This window comes from Jaculus jaculus, chromosome 19 (assembly GCF_020740685.1).
Source record: "Jaculus jaculus isolate mJacJac1 chromosome 19, mJacJac1.mat.Y.cur, whole genome shotgun sequence".
Taxonomy (NCBI): Eukaryota; Metazoa; Chordata; class Mammalia; order Rodentia; family Dipodidae; genus Jaculus; species Jaculus jaculus.
Window position 1 is genome coordinate 13,674,703 of NC_059120.1, and position 18,976 is coordinate 13,693,678.

Consider the following 18,976-nt stretch of genomic DNA (forward strand, 5'->3'; position numbering starts at 1 on the left):
GGATGGCTTAGCAGTTAAGGTGTTTGCCTGCAAAGCCAAAGGACCCAGGTTTGATTCCCCAGGACCCATGTAAGCCATATGCACAAAGTGGCACATATGTCTGGAGTTCACTTGCAGTGGCTGGAAGCCCTGGCACACCCATTTTTTTTCTCTCTCTCTGTAAAATAAATAAATAAAAGTAAAATACTTAAAAAAGGAGAGAGGACCACGGCTGGGAGATGGTTCAGTGGTTAAAGGCCTTTGTTTGCAAAGCCTCATGGTCTGCATTTGATTCCCCAGGACTCATGTAAAGCCAGATGCACAAAGTGGCACACATGTCTGGAGTTCGCCTGCAGTGGCTGGAGGCCCTATCACACCCATTTCTCTCTTTCTCTCTTTTTCCACTCTCTTTGCAAGTAATAACTAAAAGTACTTAAAACTGGATTAATGCAGAAACTGGTGAAATTGTCTTGTGCATAAAGTAAATAAAGTGTGCTTTTAAAAAAAGAGTACTAAGGAGACAGGAGCTGGCTTCGTGGGGAACAGGCTTTCTGTGCATGAGGACGCGAGGTCAGATCTCCCTCGCTCTTGTAACCAGCTGGGCATAGGGCTGCGTGACTGTCAGGCCAGTGCCAGAGAAAGAGAAACAGGAGGACGTGTGACACTGGAGGACTAGCTATAGCCAAACTGGTCACTTTTGAGTTCACTGAAAGTCACTGTCTCAAAAAAAAAAAATGAAGGGAGGAAAGTGACTGGGAAAGACACTTGATAATGTTATTTCTGGCCTCTTCCCACCACACACACACACACACACACACACACACACACACACACACCTGTACACACACACCTGTACACACAGAAGCACATCTCACACATGCACATGCAAAAGGGGGACATCCATGTAATTTTATTGCCTCTGGATCATTAGTGCATTAGTGAGCTGTTAGGCATAAATACTTTTAGCCTCGGGAAAAGCAATCTAAAAACACAGCGTGGCAAGGCCAGCGGCAGCAGCTGGGCGACGTGTGTGGGTGCGCAATCATTCTCCCAGCATCACTGATGTTCTTGCTCCCACATCTGTGAGGTCCCAGGTCCCAGGCCGTCTTAGTGTGGGCTGAATGTATGTTCAGAGTGTCATAAACACTGGGGCACCAAAATGGACGCATTTCAATTTTCAGTATTCATAAAAGACATCAATACCTGATGATGCAGGAATGCAAACCATTGAAGGCTCATGTATACTTCAGCACTGAGCCTTGCTTTTATTGGGAACTGCAGAAAAGCAGTCAGGGAAATTCCATGATATTGACACTGAGGGCTTCTAAAGTCACAAACTGACCCCAAGTCTACTGTTCAATTTAAAAAAAGAAAAAATCAAGAAATTTCAATGATTTATTTCCAAAAAAAAATTCTTTCTTTCCAAGTAGGCACTCTTCATAAAAAGCCAATTTGTCTCAATAACACAGACGGATGGAACACTTTGGACAGCGCTACAAATCTCAGGAGATGAAATCTTGTTTGACTCATGCTGCGAGTCAAAGGCCGAGCTGATGAGGTCTCAGTGAAATGACCAGGGTCACCACTGTCAAGACTCGAAGACTTGGGAGTTTTGAACTTTCAGAGGAACATTCTCTCTCTCCCTCTCTTTCTTTTTCATCTATTTTAGCCTCTACTAAGGACTGGATTTGCTGAGTGGTCTCAATGACCTTTAACATCTGGCAAAGGTCATTTCCAAATACACATGAGTCCTCTATTCTCGGCAATTCCTGAGGTATGTGTGTGTCCATAAAAACAAAAGGTATATATTTCTACCCTGTGTTTCCACACTTTGGATCCCCTCCAGACATCATTCTGAATGTGACACTCTGCTGCAGGGTACTAAAAATGGTTCTTTCCTCAAAATAAAACCTTTAAAGATCCCTTAGTAGCTATTCAGAGACTGGAATTCAATTTCAACTCTCCACCCTTTGGCCAGCCATACATTCAAAATGCTCACATAAAACACCGGGAGTATGCACTTTATGGCAAATTTGATTTTTCTCCTGTAATAGAAATGCGTGCCATAGCTACCACAAATTACATTTTTACTTAGAAAATATACAAAGCAAGAATGTACTCCAGGAAAATAGAACAAGTCCTTTGTAAATTTTATTTTCTATGTAGCTTTGACACAAGTTTCAGGTAGACCCATTTGCTGCATAGAGCACGTGAAACAACGTCTTCAAACATATCACGTTGCAGTTTAGTTTATCTAAAAGCATAACTTCTCAAATACCTTTATTACAAGTAGTCCATGCACGTAAATGTTACATCACAATGGCAGAGGAAAAAAAAATCTTAACTTATTTTTAAGACTACATAGTGTAATTTCTGTCTTGAAGTTATTCTTATTTTAAGTCAGAATATGCTCTAAACCTTATATAAGAACTCAGGTCAGTAGCCTACATATATGAAAAATTATTTTTTTTTTAACTAGTCTCTCCCATTGCTTACTTGGGTCTTTGAAGGAGAAAAAAAAATTTCAAATCTGGATAAAAATTCAGTCCACAAGTAAGGTAAGTGCCAAAAGTATGCTGATAACCTCGGACAAAATGGGAGATGTGAGATTATTCTACACACTGAATCCAGGAAGCCACCAGCAGGATGTGGACAACCAGGAAGGACCCTAGTCATGCTCATGCTTGATTCACCCAGCTTGTCAATGGTACCTTTTACTCTGCTATAAAAAGCCTGTTTTTAAGTCAATACCTCTTTTCCTCTGTTTAAAACACAGAAGGTGTTTTAAACAGAGCTCATGTGTTTGAACACTTGGTCCCTCACTGGTAACTCTGTTTGGGAAGGTTATCGAACCTTTAATAAGTGAAGTCTGGCTGGAGGAAATGGGTCACTGTGGGTAGGCTTTGGGGTTTTTGTTTTTTAAGCCCAGCTCCCACATCCTGCTCATGCTCTGTGTCCTGACTGAGACTGAAATGTGAAGAGCCAGCCTCCCGGCTCCGCCACCAGCACTTCCCCTCCATGAAGGAATATCTCCTCTCGAAACTGTAAGCCAGAATAACCCTTTCCTTCTTTACGTTGCTTCTGGTCAGCTATTTTGTCTGGGCAACAAGAAAACTAATACAGAAGTCGATTTCCAAAGCCACTGTCCTAGACTAGAAAGTACAGGAGGCAGTGCATGAAGCTTACCATCACTGTTCTTGACCTCTAAACACGATCCTAAATACAAAGACTGTATGAAAAGCTGTGGACATGAAAAGGCCCCTTTCACTTTAGCTCGTGTTTTTATGCCATTATCTTTTCAGACCTCGTTTTAAGGAGATGTGTTTCCTCATAATGCTCTTTCAGTTAAAAAAAAAAAAAAAAAATCAAGTTTTTTTCCGCAGCCCTCACTGCTTTGTGATTATCTTAGACTCCTACCTTGTGGGTCTTGGTTTCCTTGGGGACCGTAACACCACTGCCAAAGCGTTCCCGAACATTTAAAATGCACGCAGAAAGAACTACACAGGTTATTAGCAGCTACAGAAGGTGGCTCAGGTACCATTATTTTAGTATTTATTTTGGCCCAAGCCCTTGAACAATACCTTTTCAAAAATGCCACGAGACTGGCGACCCAGCGGCCGAGCCTGGGGCGGGCCACGGCGGGGCGCGGTCCGGGGTGCGGTCAGCAGCAGGACTCCCCGCGCTGCCCGCCGGTCACTTGCTCGCCCCCGCTGACAAACGGCGCCGGGGCTTTGAAGCCTAGCAGTGACTCATTGAGACCCCCCAGGAACGCTGTCCAGGGGCTTCTCCGAGAGACAGGGACGGGCGCTCTGTGGGCCCGGGGCCCGGGGCGGGCGCGGGCGCCGGCGGCTCAGGCGCGGTCCTTGCCGCACACGACGCCCGGGCTGACCCCGTCTTCCAGGTACTGGCTGCCGGTGTCGCTCCTGCTGTGCACGGTGGAGGGGATGCGGGAGGGCCGCCTCTCGGAGCTGCTGTCCTGCGGGGCGCAGCAGATCATCCTCTTCATGGTGCTGTACATGTCCTCGTCCTTGTAGGAGTAGATGATGGGGTTCATGACGGAGTTGAGCAGCGCCAGCAGCAGGAACCAGCGCTTCACGTGCTGCACGCCGCACTGCGTGCAGTTCAGGCCGTCCAGCAGCAGAACGACCAGCCCCGGGGTCCAGCACACCACGAACGCGCCTGCGGGGACACACGGGAAGCGGTCAGCGCTCACGCCTCGCCCCTTCGGCCCCAGCCACCCGGGAGTGGCCTCCAGGGGACGATAACGATTTGCCCTGTCAACTGCAAAGCACACCCCCCCCCCCCCCCGGCCTTCTCTGGAACTGGTTAGAAGCAAGCGGCTGGGCCCCTACTGACCACCTCCAAATCCTGCCTCAATTGCACATCTGCTTACCGAGGCCTTGCCATTATACAAACTCATGTTTACAGACTGCTTACAGCCGGGCGTGGTGGCACTCACCTTTAATCCCAGCACTTGGGAGGCTGAGGTAGGAGGATCACCATGCGTTCAAGGCCAGCCTGGGTTAAGTGAGAGACCTTGCTTCAAAATCAAATAATAAAATAAAATACACAAACAAAATAAAGGAAAAATAAAGCACCTATAAAGCCACATGATCCCCTTTAGTTCTATGAGCCCCAGCAGAAGGCTGTTGCAATGTGGAACCTGAGGTCCCACCTGGCTGGGCTACATGCAGAAGCCTGGTTTGGCTCACATTCTCATGAGCCAATCTGCTGTCCTCTACGCAGGAGCTTCCGTGCTCTTGTGGACGTCCAGCCCACCTCAAGTGACACTATACGGTGGGCTTTGTTAGGGGCGGGCGATTATTGTCTGTGGCATTCTCCTAGGATTTCAAACAAGCCCAAAGTTTCACCCATCACAAATTTACTCATGCTTAGTAAGCACTCTATTCTTTGTGGTATATTCACAGACTGTTGGTTTAATCATCTGCTCTGGAGTCTTTTTCTTTTTTCTTCATGGAGAGAAAAAAGCGTGCTTTGCAGGCTGTACTGGGACATGAAAACCTGTCTCTCTCTCTCTAGGGGGTCACAGTGACCTGACCTCTCAGCTCGCAGATATTTTTCGCATTTAATATGAGATGACGGGGCAGTTGGCTCAGTTGGTAAAATGCTCGCCTCGCAAGCACAAGGACCTGAGTTTGACCTGTAGGACCCGTGTAACAACAAAAACAGCAACAATAACAAGCAGCCAGGTGTGGCAGTGTTGTAGACAGCTTCACGTTGCTGGGATGAGCATCCAAACCAGGCACAGTTTATGTGAGGAAGGGTTTATGTCAAGCTGACAGATCCAGAGGAAAGTCCCACAGGTGGGGGAGCAGCTGCTCCCTTTCACAGACCCAAGCAGAGAGAAAAGTACAGCAAGAAAAACTCCAGTACCAGCATGCACCCCAAAGAGCAGCAAGCACGAGCCTGCAGCTAGCGGGCCCCCCAGAGCTCAGACCTCCCTGCACACCTGTGGTTGGAGTTCAGATCCGCCCCCAACCACACCTCAGGGCTGGACCCCAGGACTCATCCCCCAGTGGCACCTCTTCCAGCCTGGTGGCTGGAGATCCAAGTTACAAGCTTGAATAAAACGCCCAGGTCTATGGGGATAGACAGAGATATCCATCTCCCGCTAACAATATGCTTGGCTGGACCCAATGATGACTGAAGACCATGCACCTGTGGATCTACGAGCTAACGTGGATGAGTGAGCCCACTCATAAAACCATACCAACAACCAGTTGCCTTTACTGGTTAGTTATTCCTGGTCACTGTTCCTTGTTGATTTATCTCTATTTCAAAGATGTAACACTGATCAAGACAAGTCAAGACCTACAGTGAGGTAATATGTAAGGTGAGGAGGTGCTCTGAGGTTGGGACTGAGGCAGGCAGGATCCCTACCCTTGGAGCAAACCAAATCAGGACAATGACTTCTCTCAGTCTTCAACCCCTCCTTTATGAGATCAACAAACCTGAGCATGTATGAGGACCACGTGATGAGACATGATACCCAACTGCATTTGGTCCTCTAAGCAATGGTTATCAAAAAGTCCCTTGTTGGCAGCAAAATTAGGTATCTAGGAGCTAGTAGGAGATAGTTCTCCATGTTGTAATTACAGGCAGCAATGGCTCTATTTTTCCTCCATCCCTTATTATTTCTGGTCTAATATCTGTGCACAAAAAGCTGAACTTGGAACTGGAGAAATCACTTAGCAGCTAAGGCACTTGCCTGGGAAGCCTAAGGGCCCATGTATGACTTTCCAGATCCTACATAAGCCAGACGTACAAGGTGAGGCAATCACTCACAAGTACACACGTGTGCACAAGGTGGCACATGCATCTGAAGTTCAACTGCAGTGGCTAGAGGCCTTAGTGTGCCAATTTTCTCTCTCTCTCTTGTGAAAAAAAAAAAGATAAAAAAACGCTGAAAGCAGAGGTTTGGGTCCTCTCTGTGCTTACTGTATAACTCCAGGGAACTCGTGCCGTTGCTGGGGGAGGGGGCCTAAGTTCCTTTAGCTGTAAATCAAGGACTCTAGAGCACATCTCAATTTTTTAAACTGTGAGTCAAAATCCTTTGTTGAGTGTACAATCAACTTAATGGATTTAGACCAGTTTGATTTTTTTTTTTTTCTCTCTCTCTTTTTGGTTGTTTGAGGTAGGGTTTTGCTCTATCCCAGACAGACCTGGAATTCACTATGTAGTCTTAGGGAAGGCTGGCCTCTAACGCACAGTGATCCTCCTACCTCTGGCTCCCGAGCTCTGGGATTAAAGGCATATGCCACCATGCCTGACTCTTGCTCTCTCTCTCTTAATTAAAGGGTATGCTGGGATATAATAGCACAGAATATATTAGATAGACTTAGGGAATTACTGCTTCACTGAGGTTCATACGCTATGCTTATATGTGTATTGCACATGAAACAAGGTGCACGTCCCTCTGTAGGACTTGGTCCAAACTCGGCAGAACACAACCATTGATGCTCTATTCATTTCCAATGGTCAGAATTTTCCACGCAGTGAAACTTTCTTCTCTGAAGAGGATCACCATGTTGTCAAGAGAAGAACTAAAAGGCCAGACTTCAAAAGCTGGAGGTCCAAACTTTGATGTGAAGAGCCTTTTCTGGTGGAATGTTCCAAGGCCCATGTGTTACTGGGAAGGAGGGAAGCACCAACTATACTTTGTGAAATACACATAAAAATCAGCAAATTTCTAACTACAAAAACCAATGGAAGGGGAAAGATGGAACTAAAGGAAAGGGCAAATGGCCTCACTACAAAAGGAAGGGATTTTTCAGATAGAATTTGTAATTTACTCATGAAAACTTTAATCCCTTTATTCCACATGCTATACAATACACTGGTTTGTACTAGTCAGGTGACCTAATGTATTAACTCATCTCTATCTATCTATCTATCCATCCAACCTATACATATATATTCCTTTTAATCAATCAACACATGACATTTTCTTGTTGTTTTTAAAAATATTTTTATTTATTTATTGTAAGCAGAGAAAGAGATTGAGATATAGAGAGAAGAGAGACAAAGAGAATGGCCATGCCAGGGCCTGCAGCCACCACAAATGTACTTCAGACACATGCACCACCCTATGCATCTGGCTTTACATAGGTGCTGGGGAGTCAAATCAGGGTCGTTAGGCTTTGCAGGCAAGTGTCTTAACTGCTGAACCATCTCTCTAACCCAAAACGTGACATTTTCTATGAAGCCAAAGCTATACGTCAGGTAGTATTCTAATCATTTAATATATATCAACTCATTTGCTATTCAGAGTCACCCCTGGATGTGGGTTTGAATACCTTCATTTTACACCTGAGGCAGCTAAGACATGGAGATGTCAGGTGATGAGCTCAAAGGAGCCCAAAGGAATCCATGAACCCGATGCTGGGCTGCATAGCTGTGGGCAAGAAAACAGCATGCTTCTAAAGTGGGTGACATGGAGCATCATAAAGTGAGTGTTGGGCTGGAGAGATGGCTTAGTGGATAAGGTGCTTGTCTGCAAAGCCAAAGGAACCAGGTTCGATTCCCCAGGACCCACGTAAGCCAGATGCACTAGGTGGTGCATGCGTCTGGAGTTCATCTGCTGGAAGCCCTGGTGTACCCATTCTCTCTCTCTCTCTCTCCCAAATAAATAAATAAAATAGAAAAAGAAATAAAGTGAGTGCCATAGCTATTTATAGAAGCTGCACATATCCCAACTAAGTCATTCTTTGCCTTACAACAGAAAAATACTCTGAAAAAGAATTTCCAGAGAGGGAGTAGAGAGAAGGAAGAATGGAGGGAAAGAGAAGGAAGAGATGAAGGGAAGGCGAGTAGAGAGGAGTGTGTGTGTTGGGGGGAGGGTGGTGCTGGCTGTAGGGTAAGAAGAGAAATGAAAATATACTGAACTTGGAGGATCAGACATATAAGGTCATCCTTGGCTACATAGCAAGCTGGAGACCAGCCTGAGCTAATGAGACCCTGCCTTATAAACAGCAAAAGTAAAGTGCCAATCTCATCTGGACACTGTTTCTGGTGAAGAATGACAAGAACAAATGACAAAGCCCTCCAAATGTCCTGGGGCTGCTAACGCAGACGAGGTGCTTCACGCTGAGGCCCAGCCTCATGGGCAGCGGCCCTGGAAACTTGGCCGTTCCTGGACTCCACCACCAAGAGGCCAGCTTCCCACCCAAACGCTCTGAAGAAAGTAGCTATGGCAGATCTCTGTTTTTTGTTTTATTTTTTTGCCTTATGTCATCAGCTAGATATGATCCCCGGCCCCCTCACCATCACCACCACCAAATTTAAAAACATGTCAGGGGGCTGGAGGGATGGCTTAGTGGTTAAGGCATTTGCCTGCAAAGCCAAAGGACCCAAATTCGATTCCCCAGGATCCACGTTAGTCAGATGCACAAGGGGGTGCACACATCTGGAGTTCCTTTGCAGTGGCTGGAGACCCTGGTGTGTCCATTCTCTCCCTCTCTCTCTCTCTCTCTCTCTCTCTCTCTCTCTCTCTCTCTGCCAAATAAGTAAATAAATAATAAGCCGGGCATGGTGGCACATGCCTTTAATCCCAGCACTCAGGAGGCAGAGGTAGGAGGATTGCCAAGAGTTCGAGGCCACCCTGAGACTACATAGTGAATTCTAGGTCAGCCTGAGCTAGAGCGAGACCCTACCTTGGAAAAACAAAAACAAAATAAAGAAAAAAATTAATTAAAAATAAATAATAATAATATATTTTAAGAAAAAAACATGTCAGGAATGGTTTGGGTCTTGGGGATCTGTAAAACTGGATAATTCTCAAGAGAATGTGGGAGATGTCAGAAGCAGAAACAAACACAAAGGGCAACTGGACAAATTGAGGGGTGACCGGTCTGAGGACGTAGCTCAGTTGTAGAATGCTTGCCTAGCTTGTGGGAAACTCTGGGTTCTACCCCCAGCATCATATAAGCGAAAAATGGTGGCGCCTGCCTGTAATTCCAGAATTCTAGAGGTAGAGGCAGGAGGATCAGGAGTTCAAAGTCATCTTGAGTTACAAGGCAAGTTTGGTGTCTGTAGACAACGTGGACATGCATATGGAGAGAAAGAGAGAGACAGACAGAGAAAGGAGAGAGGTGTTGTGGAAAGGACAGTTTTGTGGGTTCTGGGGAACTGACTGAATTCAGAGCAAATTAGGCCCTTTCAGGCCCTTATGCTCATACAACAAATGCTCTTACCTGCCAAGCCATCTCTTGAGCCCCTCCGAACTTTGTGAATAATGCAGTGGGATGATTTGAATATAAATGTCCCCGTGGGCCTATGTGTTTGAATTCTTAATCCCTAGTTGGTCATGTTATTCAAGAAGGATGGGGAACCTTTAGGAGATGGAGCCTTGCTGAAGGAAGGAAATGTTTCACTGGGGACTGGTCTTAAGCCTGTATCTTCTTCTTGTTCTCTCTCTCTCTCTCTCTCTCTCTCCTTCTCCTTCCTCCCCACATGTGTGACAATGTGACTCCAGCTTCCTGCTCCTGCCATGCCTTTCCTGCCATGATGAACTTCCCCTTGAAAGTGTTAAGCCAAAAATGAACCCATTCCTTCCTTAGGCTGCTTTGGATTGGGCATTTTGTTCCATCAGTGAGAAAGTAACTAATACAAATGGATTCTGGTCCCACATCAGACCCAGTATCAGCATCCCTGAGGTGGCATGTGGAAATGTCTAGGACTAAGATTCCCTGAGCGATTATAGTATCTGGACGGTTTTGTTAACGGTATCTCCATGCTGATCCAAAATAGTTTAATCAAGATGACCCCCAAAACAAAAGACATTTTACAGACTTAGTAAACAGGTATAGAAAGGGGGAAGAGGCAGAATTTTTTATTATTACTTATTTTTGAGAGAGAGAGAGAGAAAATGGGTGTCCTGGGCCTTCAGCCACTGCAAATGAACTCCATATGGGTGCGCCCCCTTGTGCACATGTGTGACATTGCATGCTTGTGTTACCGCATCTGGCCACATTGGACGTGGAGATTTGAACATGAGTTCTTAGGCTTCTTGGGCAAGTGCCTTAACCACTAAGCCATCTCTCCAGGCCAGGAATTCTTTAAAGTGAGGAAAACTTATCTCTATAGATCAATTTCTTCAACTTGTAATTGGAACAATGTTTGCATACACATGCCTCAGTCAGTGTGCAAACTCTAGCCACAAAACTAGTCTTCAGGCAAGGCACACGCAGTCAGTGCTCCTCTGGGCACCGTCAGCTCTGTTTTTCCTGCCAGAAGTGCCTTTCCACCTCCAATCTGAGCTTTCTTTTCTCTTAAGCTTGGCTCGGAGCCTTTCCCCCTGGACCTCTCTCATCTTTATAACCCGGTGTGATGACTCCCTCCACTCAGACCCTCTGGCACTTTCAATTTACAACATTCACCTGGTCCTAGGGACATTACCTGCTTAATTCCACATTATCATTTCTTGAGAGCCCTGTTCCAGACAGAGAGCTTTAGATGCACTTCCTCCACGGTTGCTACCATTGTTATCCCAGTCCAACAGAGGATGAATCTAAGATTAGAGTGACTCAGTTTGCCCAAAAGTCAACAAAGAGAATAGATATCATTTAAATCCAGGTCCTTCTTCCCTGTGTAGGCTAATTAGATTTGTGTCATATTGGAAGTATTTTTTTAATGCACAGGTCCTATACCCAAGGCCTTTTATAAACTCCCTAAGCATGTAGGCTCTGCCTCAATTTCTGTGTAGCCCACAGCCTAAGTTTGGAACCCCACATTCAATAGCAAAGGAGAGGTGTCAGGAGGAGGTCAGTGTCTTACCCATGATGCCACTGGGGTTTCAGGAGACGAGTCAGGTAAACATGACAGAAGTCTATCTACCAAGAGCCACAGGGTCCATGTTCTATGGCAGCTGCAGAGCCTGCTGACGGACACAGTGTACAACCCTGGGATGGAAACCACATCTAACGGCTCTCCAAGGAAGAGCCCCAAGGAAGTACCATTCAGTTAAGCTGGACGCTGAAAGTCAAGAACGGCTGTGCAGAGGTTAGAAATGGTGTGTGATATACCTGGGGAATTCTGGACAGTTCAGGAAGGCTGTGACCCAGGTAGGTGATGGAGCCTGTGTTCTATACTCAGAGGTTTGGATTTATTGTGTAAATCAATCACTAAGAAGCCTTTTTCAAGCACTTCATTCAGAAAGTAAAGCTTGAATGCCCTTGACCACCCATCCCGTCATGAAGTAACGTCTCTCCCCAGCATCAGAATGGTATGAGTCTTGCAGTATCCTGGAGAGAGTGAAGAGAAGATTTCTGTGTTCTGTGGCTCCTAAAAGAGCTCCAGCGAGCAAGGTGAGGTCAGAGGTTTGTCAGGCTCAGCAGCAACTCAGTAGATTGTGAAATCGATTTACTGGGTGACAACTGGCATCTTTTAAAATACTCATCGAGGTGCATCAAGTATAGTGAAGGTCTCTTTTTTTATCGTTTGCTTGTTTTGAGGCAGGGTCTCACTCTAGCCCTGGCTTGCCTGGAATTCACTCTGTAGTCCCATGAACTCAGCGAACTTCCTACCTGTGCCTCCTGAGTGCTGGGATTAAAGGTATGCACCGTCACGTCTGGCAAAGTAGAGTTCTTTTCTTTTCTTTCTTAAAGGCTTCATTATGTTGTATTCATATCTTTCACCCTCTCCATTACCTCCTTGTGTCCTCCCCTGCATCACCTCCTTTCTGCTTTCCTACTGTGTTTCCTCCTTTCTCCCATCTCCTTCGCATCACCTCCTGCCCCCCCCCCCAGGGTCTCCCATCTCAATCCATAATCAGTACTCATTCTCACATCCCCTCTCTTACTTATGTACAAACATTAAAAGTTAAGATTGGGCTGGAGAGATGGCTTAGCCGTTAAGGCACTTGCCTGCAAAACCTAAAGACCTACGTTCAATTCTCCAGATCCCATGTAAGCCAGATGCACATGGTGGCACATGCATATGGAGTTTGTTTGCGGTGGCTAGAAGCCCTAGCGTGCCCATTCTCTCTCTCCTTCTCTCTCTAATAAATAAAAATAAAGTATTTCTTTTTTTTTATATATACAACAAAATTTTAATTATGTACTGAAAATAAATTACAGGAAATAACTTTAAAATACAACAGAGGACAAGTCACAATAAACATTCCCATTGAGTTCCCTTAGGGGTGAGATTGCATTGCTCAAGGAAGATAAATATCACAAATATATCAAAACTTCAAATTGTCTATGCATTCACACTGACGTGAGCCACAAACATTCCTTTCACAGGGACTGTACTTATTAGCCTACCACAGAACCAGATTTTGCCATAAACTACAAAACTTTTAATACAAAATTGTATTTATATATTTATAATCCATGTACATGCCCTATCTGTGATTTTAGAAAATAAAAGCTACACACTGTACAAACACTCTTAACTCATAGCTGTAGGCAACAAAAAATAAAGTATTTCTAAAAAAAGTGAAGATCCACACAAGAGAGAGAACATGCAAACTTTGTCTTTCTGGGCTTCAGTTGCCTCACTTGCTGTATTTTTCCCATCCATTTTCATAAATATATTATTTCTAGAATTTTGTTTTTTCATTTATACATAGAAGTGTGTGAGCATGATGAGTTGGGATTCAAAAAGTATGCTATTTTCTTACTGTGGATCCTAATTTAAAAATAAAGTTGGATTGGCCCACTCCATGGGAGGGAATACATCCCTGATACTGAAAACCTACAACAGGGGTAGTCATGAGCCCTAGGGGTGTAACGTCTGCTGCTGTCTGGCTAAATTTATATACTATACTCACCAAAGTGCCCAGTAAGCACTTCTCTTAATGTTCATATCCATATATTAATGCTACTTTCACTTTTGGTTAGAGAAGCTTCTGCTTTCAGATGGCAGTGACCTTGGGATGACTCAGAAGGCACCATGGTGCTAAGAAGAAGTGACAGAGGAGTGCTCAGCACTAAAATATCTCAATCACACCTTCCATGGCTCAGGGTCCATTGCTGAAGAGGTGGAGGAAAGAATGTAAGAGCCAAAGGAAGGGCAGGACTCCTCACAATGTGCTCCTCCAGACACAAAATGGCCTGGATATCCATGACCTCACAGTGCCTGACACTACCTACACAAGACCATCATAATAGGAGGAAAAGATGATGACATCAAAATAAAAGAGAGACTGAAGGGGAAGGGCTGATGATGGAGAGTGGAGGTTCAAAGGGGAAAGTGGGAGGAGGGAGGGAATTACCATGGGATTGTTTACAATTATGGAAGTTGTCAATCAAACAAAACAACAAAAAGGTTTTAAAAAAAAGTTGCCAGGTGTGGTGGTGCATGCCTTTAATCCCAGCATTTGGGAGGCAAAGGTAGGAGGACTGCTGTGAGTTCGAGGCCACCCTGAGAGTACATAGTGAATTCCAGGTCAGCGTGGATCAGAGTGAGACCCTACCTTGAAAAACAAAATAATAATAAATAAAGTTGGAAGTCTACCCTTATAGATCAGTGTTTTTCAAATCCTTCTTTTACTTTTATTGATTTAATTGCTAGGGAGAGAGAGAGACAGACAGAGAGAGAGAGAGAGAGAGAGAGAGAGAGAATAGGCACACCAGGACCTTTTGCTGCTGAAGACTCTGTACACATACACTACTTTGTGCATCCGGCGTTACATGGGCGCTAGGGAATCAAATCTGGGCCAGAAGGGTTTGCAAACAAGCACCTTTAGCTGCTAAGCCATCTCCCCAGCCCTCAAATTATTATTATTTTTTTGCCTTTTTGTATGAGAGAGAGAGAAAATTGGTGCACTAGGGCCTCCAGTCACTGAAATTGACTCCAGATACTTGTGCCACCTTAGGTGTATATGTGATCTTTGCACTTATGTCACCTTGTGTGTCTGGCTTACGTGGGACTTGGAGAGTCAAACATGGATTCTTAGATTTCACAAGCAAGCACCTTAACCACGAAGTCATCTCTCTAGCACTCATATTATTTTTATTAAATATGGAAATAATTTCCCCAAAGTTTCTCTCTCATCAGGGTTTTGGCCAGATTTCTCTTACTAAAGAAAAATTAGGGGGCAGGGGAGTGTCGATGGAGCCTCATGAAGCAAAACTCACGCTCATTTTCAGACCCTGCCCTCCTGTGCTATTATTCACCCTCGGTAGGGTTTGAGTCTGTCCCCCGCATATTCGTGTATTTGAACACGTGGTTCCCAGCTTGTGGAGCTGTTTTGTGAGGCAGAAGAACCTTTAGGAGGTAGGTGTCCGATGGAGGACATAGTCTTGAGGTATGTTATCCTTGCTGCTTCCTGTCTCATTCCCCGATTTTCACCTGCACCCACCAACACAGACTAAGCCACTCTGCTTCATGCCTTCCCCACAATGATGGGCTGCAATTCTCTGCCCTCATGAGCCAAGAGCCTCCCTGCGGCTGCTCCTCTTAGGTATCTGGTCACTGACAAGAGAAGTGACTAAAGGCTAGGGAGATGGTTCAGTGGATAAAGTGTTTGCTGGGCAAACATGAAGCCCAGAGTTCATATCCTCAGCACTCAGATGAATGCCAGGTGGGCATAATGGCCCACCTGTGATGCCAGTGCTCAGGTGGTGGACACGAGATCTCTGGACAAGATGAGTAGATAGATGATCTATCAAGCTCTGGGTTCAAGGGAGAGGCCATGCTTCAGTAAACAAGATACAGCATGATCAAGGGAAACATTTGGTATCAACCTCTATCCTACGCAGGCACACACACATGAGTGTCCCCACACAAATGCAAAGACACACACGTGAAAAAGAGAGTAACTAATTCACATAGGTACCCACCCAGGGGCTCCTCTGAGGAATGCTTGGTGAGAATCAAGGCTGTGGATAAATCTGCTTACAGCCAAGCCTTGTCCTTGGGCTCAGATGGGCAGAAGACAGGTGCAACACAAAGTCCATCCCCACCTGCTTCAGGATCGCCTGGGGTTAGCATGCCAGCCCATGCCAGATGAAGTGTGATGCGAGTTTCTCCTGTGGAAGCAGCTCCCTGGGGTGTGTGCTAGCAAGGTCAATTGGAGAACCACAGCCTGGTAATGCTTCTGAAGAGTGGCTAGAGTCCAAATGAAACAGACCAGGATCTGAGAAAGCAGCAGTTTGGATAGTAGATGGGTTTGAGACGGAAGGACTGGGCAACTTGATGATGATCTGGACTTAGGCATGAGGGGGAGGAAAGAATCCAGGCTGGATGGGCAGCATGAGGCTGTGATTATCAGAGACCAAGAAGGGCCTGTTTAGGAGAAGAGAGAGTTGTTCAGTTTTAGGCATCGGGCACTTAGAGTGTCTGCGCCTTCTCCCCGTGCAGAAAGCAGCTGGAAAACAAGGTTGTAACTCTGAGAGCAACGAACAGAAATGTTGATTCGGGAGTCATCAGCCGTAGACTACAACCGAAGCCATATGCCCTTCTGTTAATAAATATTTACGAAGCAATCAGCTGCCATGTGCTGGCTACTAGAGTGAATGTCTCTAGGAGGATAAAGTTTGGATAAGAAGTCTAATTTCCTTCCATTGCCAAGTGATGGGGCAGTTGTATTGATCACATGCAGTTATTTTTTTTATTTTAATGGTGTTTTATGTTCTTTCAGTACCCACTTAAGAGACTAACTAATACTCTAACGAGACTGTACGTGAGTTTTTCTCTAGCAATCAAATAAACTACTTTGAGCATCATACTGAAAAATCAATAACATGAGTTTTCAGTGTTAATTTTTAAAGTACAGAGAGTCAGAGACTAGACTTTTCAACTACAGCACTGGGATGACATTTTAATGACTGCAATTTAAGAAATCAAAAACATAAAATTAAAGAATACCAAATGCTCCAGAAAGTACAGTCACAAATGAAAATACGTGAGGATGAGTGAAGTGAAAGGTCTTTCAAAGTCCCCAAATCAGCATTATGTTTACCTAATCTATAATCACGTCCCATCCCAACTGAGAAGTGTACAAAACATCGTGAGCAATATGCTGGCTAATACATCACCTGCACATGGAAGGGAATAAAAAGGAAGAGAGGTGTTCCCATGGGCCAAGGGCCCTCAGTCATATGTTGGAGACAGCTTAGCATTCTGGGGTTTGGTGACATAAAACACATGTACAAGACTGGAGCTTTGAGTTGTGTCAAAGCTGATTTTCAGAACTCACACTCCTCCATCCCATCTGGTTACATTTATATCAATGTTATAATCTGCTTTAAAACTTGACACGTGCAACTACAAAATGAAGATCCTAACACGCAAGCAGCACACAGACACCCACAATGATAAGAGCAGCCTCGTTTTGGGCACACCAACTACTAATCTCATCGAACAGGAGGACACACACTTTAAATCTGTCCACTTTGTTAGTCTTTGTTTCCAGTCCTGGGAAAAGCAGCACTGCACAGGCAATAATGCCAACCTCACCAGCCGCAGGCCTGTCTGATTCACTAAAATAGAAAATCATAGCCTTGCGTATGAATCAGGTTATGGCCCTCATGGTAGCGAAAACAATCTTTGCATTTGAAAACAAAGTCGGAGGAAGAAATTAAAGCAAATAGATCTTTTTTGTTCAGAAGCATTATGATGTATACATCATGTATCAACAAGATATTCAAGTGAAAATGCTGTTAGAATATTAAAGAACATATTTGGTGATTTACAAATAACATTTGCAGATGTGGTATACATTTGAATTCATACTCATTTTCCTTCAGCATTTTAAAATTCAGTAATTCAGAAAATAGACTGTAGTACGTAGGAATGGAATGAAAATGTACACCTGTAGTAAATCAGACGTCTTCTTATTGCAGGATCCAAGAAAACATTGAGGTACTTCAGACAGACGCTTAGCAGTTAAAACTTTCCCCAAGTGACTCAACTGACACCACTGTTACCACTGTTGGACCTTTTGATTCAAAGAACCAGTTTTCAGACACTTGTTTTAAATTTGTGGTCAGCTTTGGAAACCTGAAAATCCTCATGCAAGGGTTTATGAAATCCAATTTAAAACAGAGGCATGCCAGCCAGAACCACAGCCTAAACCTAAGTGTAGTCTTTAACTTGGGGCAACAGCTGGAAATCATAAACTCTGCAGTAAGAAAACACCATCTCCACTTCTAGGGTCCACTTTAAGCATAACATGTATTGACGAACAATACCTCAGAGCCTCACTAAGGGCACTCTACCATCTACGGAAAGGCATAAGCACAGATGCACACATGGGTGTAAAAGCAGCTGTCTGGTGCAACCTTAAATACCAACAGATGCCAACTGGCTGGTCCAAGAATCTGAATGTTTTTCCTGCTGTTCAGAAAGTTCTGTGGCCCCTTACTTGGAAACATTATCTTACTGTGGTGTTTGTTTTATTTTTTGGGGGGGCGGTGGTGGTTCAGGGTAGGGTCTTGCTCTATCCCAGGCTGACCTGGAATTCGCTATGTATCAGGCTGGCCTGGAACTCACAGTGATTCTCCTACCTGTGCCTCCCAAGTGCTGGGGATTAAAGGTGTGCGCCACCATACCCGACTCTACTGTGGTGGTTTGAATCCACTGTTCCCCATAAACCCATGTGTTCTGAATGTTTGGTCCCCAGCTAATGGAAATTTGGGAGGTGGAGCCTTGCTGGAGGAGGTGTGTCTGAGAGTGGGCTTAGGGGTATTATAGCTAGCACCCCCCTTGCTAGAACTGGGCTCACTTTCTTGCTGCTATTTTCCATTTGCTATGGAAGAGGTGATGTCCAGCCTCTGCTCATGCCATGCTTTCCCCTGCCATCATGGAGCTTCCCCTTGAGACTACAAGCCCAAAGGAATCCTTTCCTCCCATGAGTTGCATTTGGTCAGGTGTTTTGTCCCAGCAATGACAAAGTCACAGCAACACTTAGTGAGCTGTAAGTGTACAATATGGTATCACATCAATGGTCATTAGCATAGGACAGGGTCCTGCAAGAACATAGTTGGGATGTCACTGATGGGCTGAGATATTCTAATGGGTGATAACATGGAAGGTTGACCCATACAGAACATGAGATCATGGCTCTCCAGGTGGTACAAAACACCACACCATTCTGAGCTCAGAGGAAGGGAACAGGAATTGGAGGAAGGATGAAAAGCTATGTCCCCATGTAGAGAGGGGAACCTAGAAGGACTGTAGCATGATAAAAAACATATTGTGCCACAGAGCCACCAGGTCTGGCCACCATTACTAATCACCCATGACAAGTGCTTGCTTCTAAGCCCAGCTATAGCTCAAGTACCCACTGCATCATGGTGCTTCCAAGGAGCCTCTGGCAATCAAATAGAATCTTCCCTCTCAAGGAATCCCTTTCACCATCCCCATTATAGTTAGTCTCTCTCTTCCCGTCCCTTCTTTCCCTTCTCCTCCTTTTCCCTTCCCTTCCTCCCTCTCTTTCCCCCCCTCCTTTGACCTCCCCTCCCTCTTTCCCTCCTTTCCTGCTTCCTTCCTTCTTTACTTTTTAATTTTTATTTCTTGGTTTTTCGAG

The 18,976-nt window shown here is 44.9% G+C and overlaps 1 protein-coding gene across 1 annotated transcript in view; it reads right to left on the reverse strand.

Moving 5' to 3' along the window:
- Positions 1-3,829: 3,829 nt before the first annotated feature.
- Lpar3 (lysophosphatidic acid receptor 3) overlaps positions 3,830-18,976 on the reverse strand; it is an 85,245-nt gene continuing 70,098 nt past the window's right edge. Inside the window, exon 3 of the mRNA XM_045137884.1 lies at positions 3,830-4,158. Coding sequence (XP_044993819.1) covers positions 3,830-4,158 — 329 coding nt within the window. The remainder of the gene's footprint in view (positions 4,159-18,976) is intronic.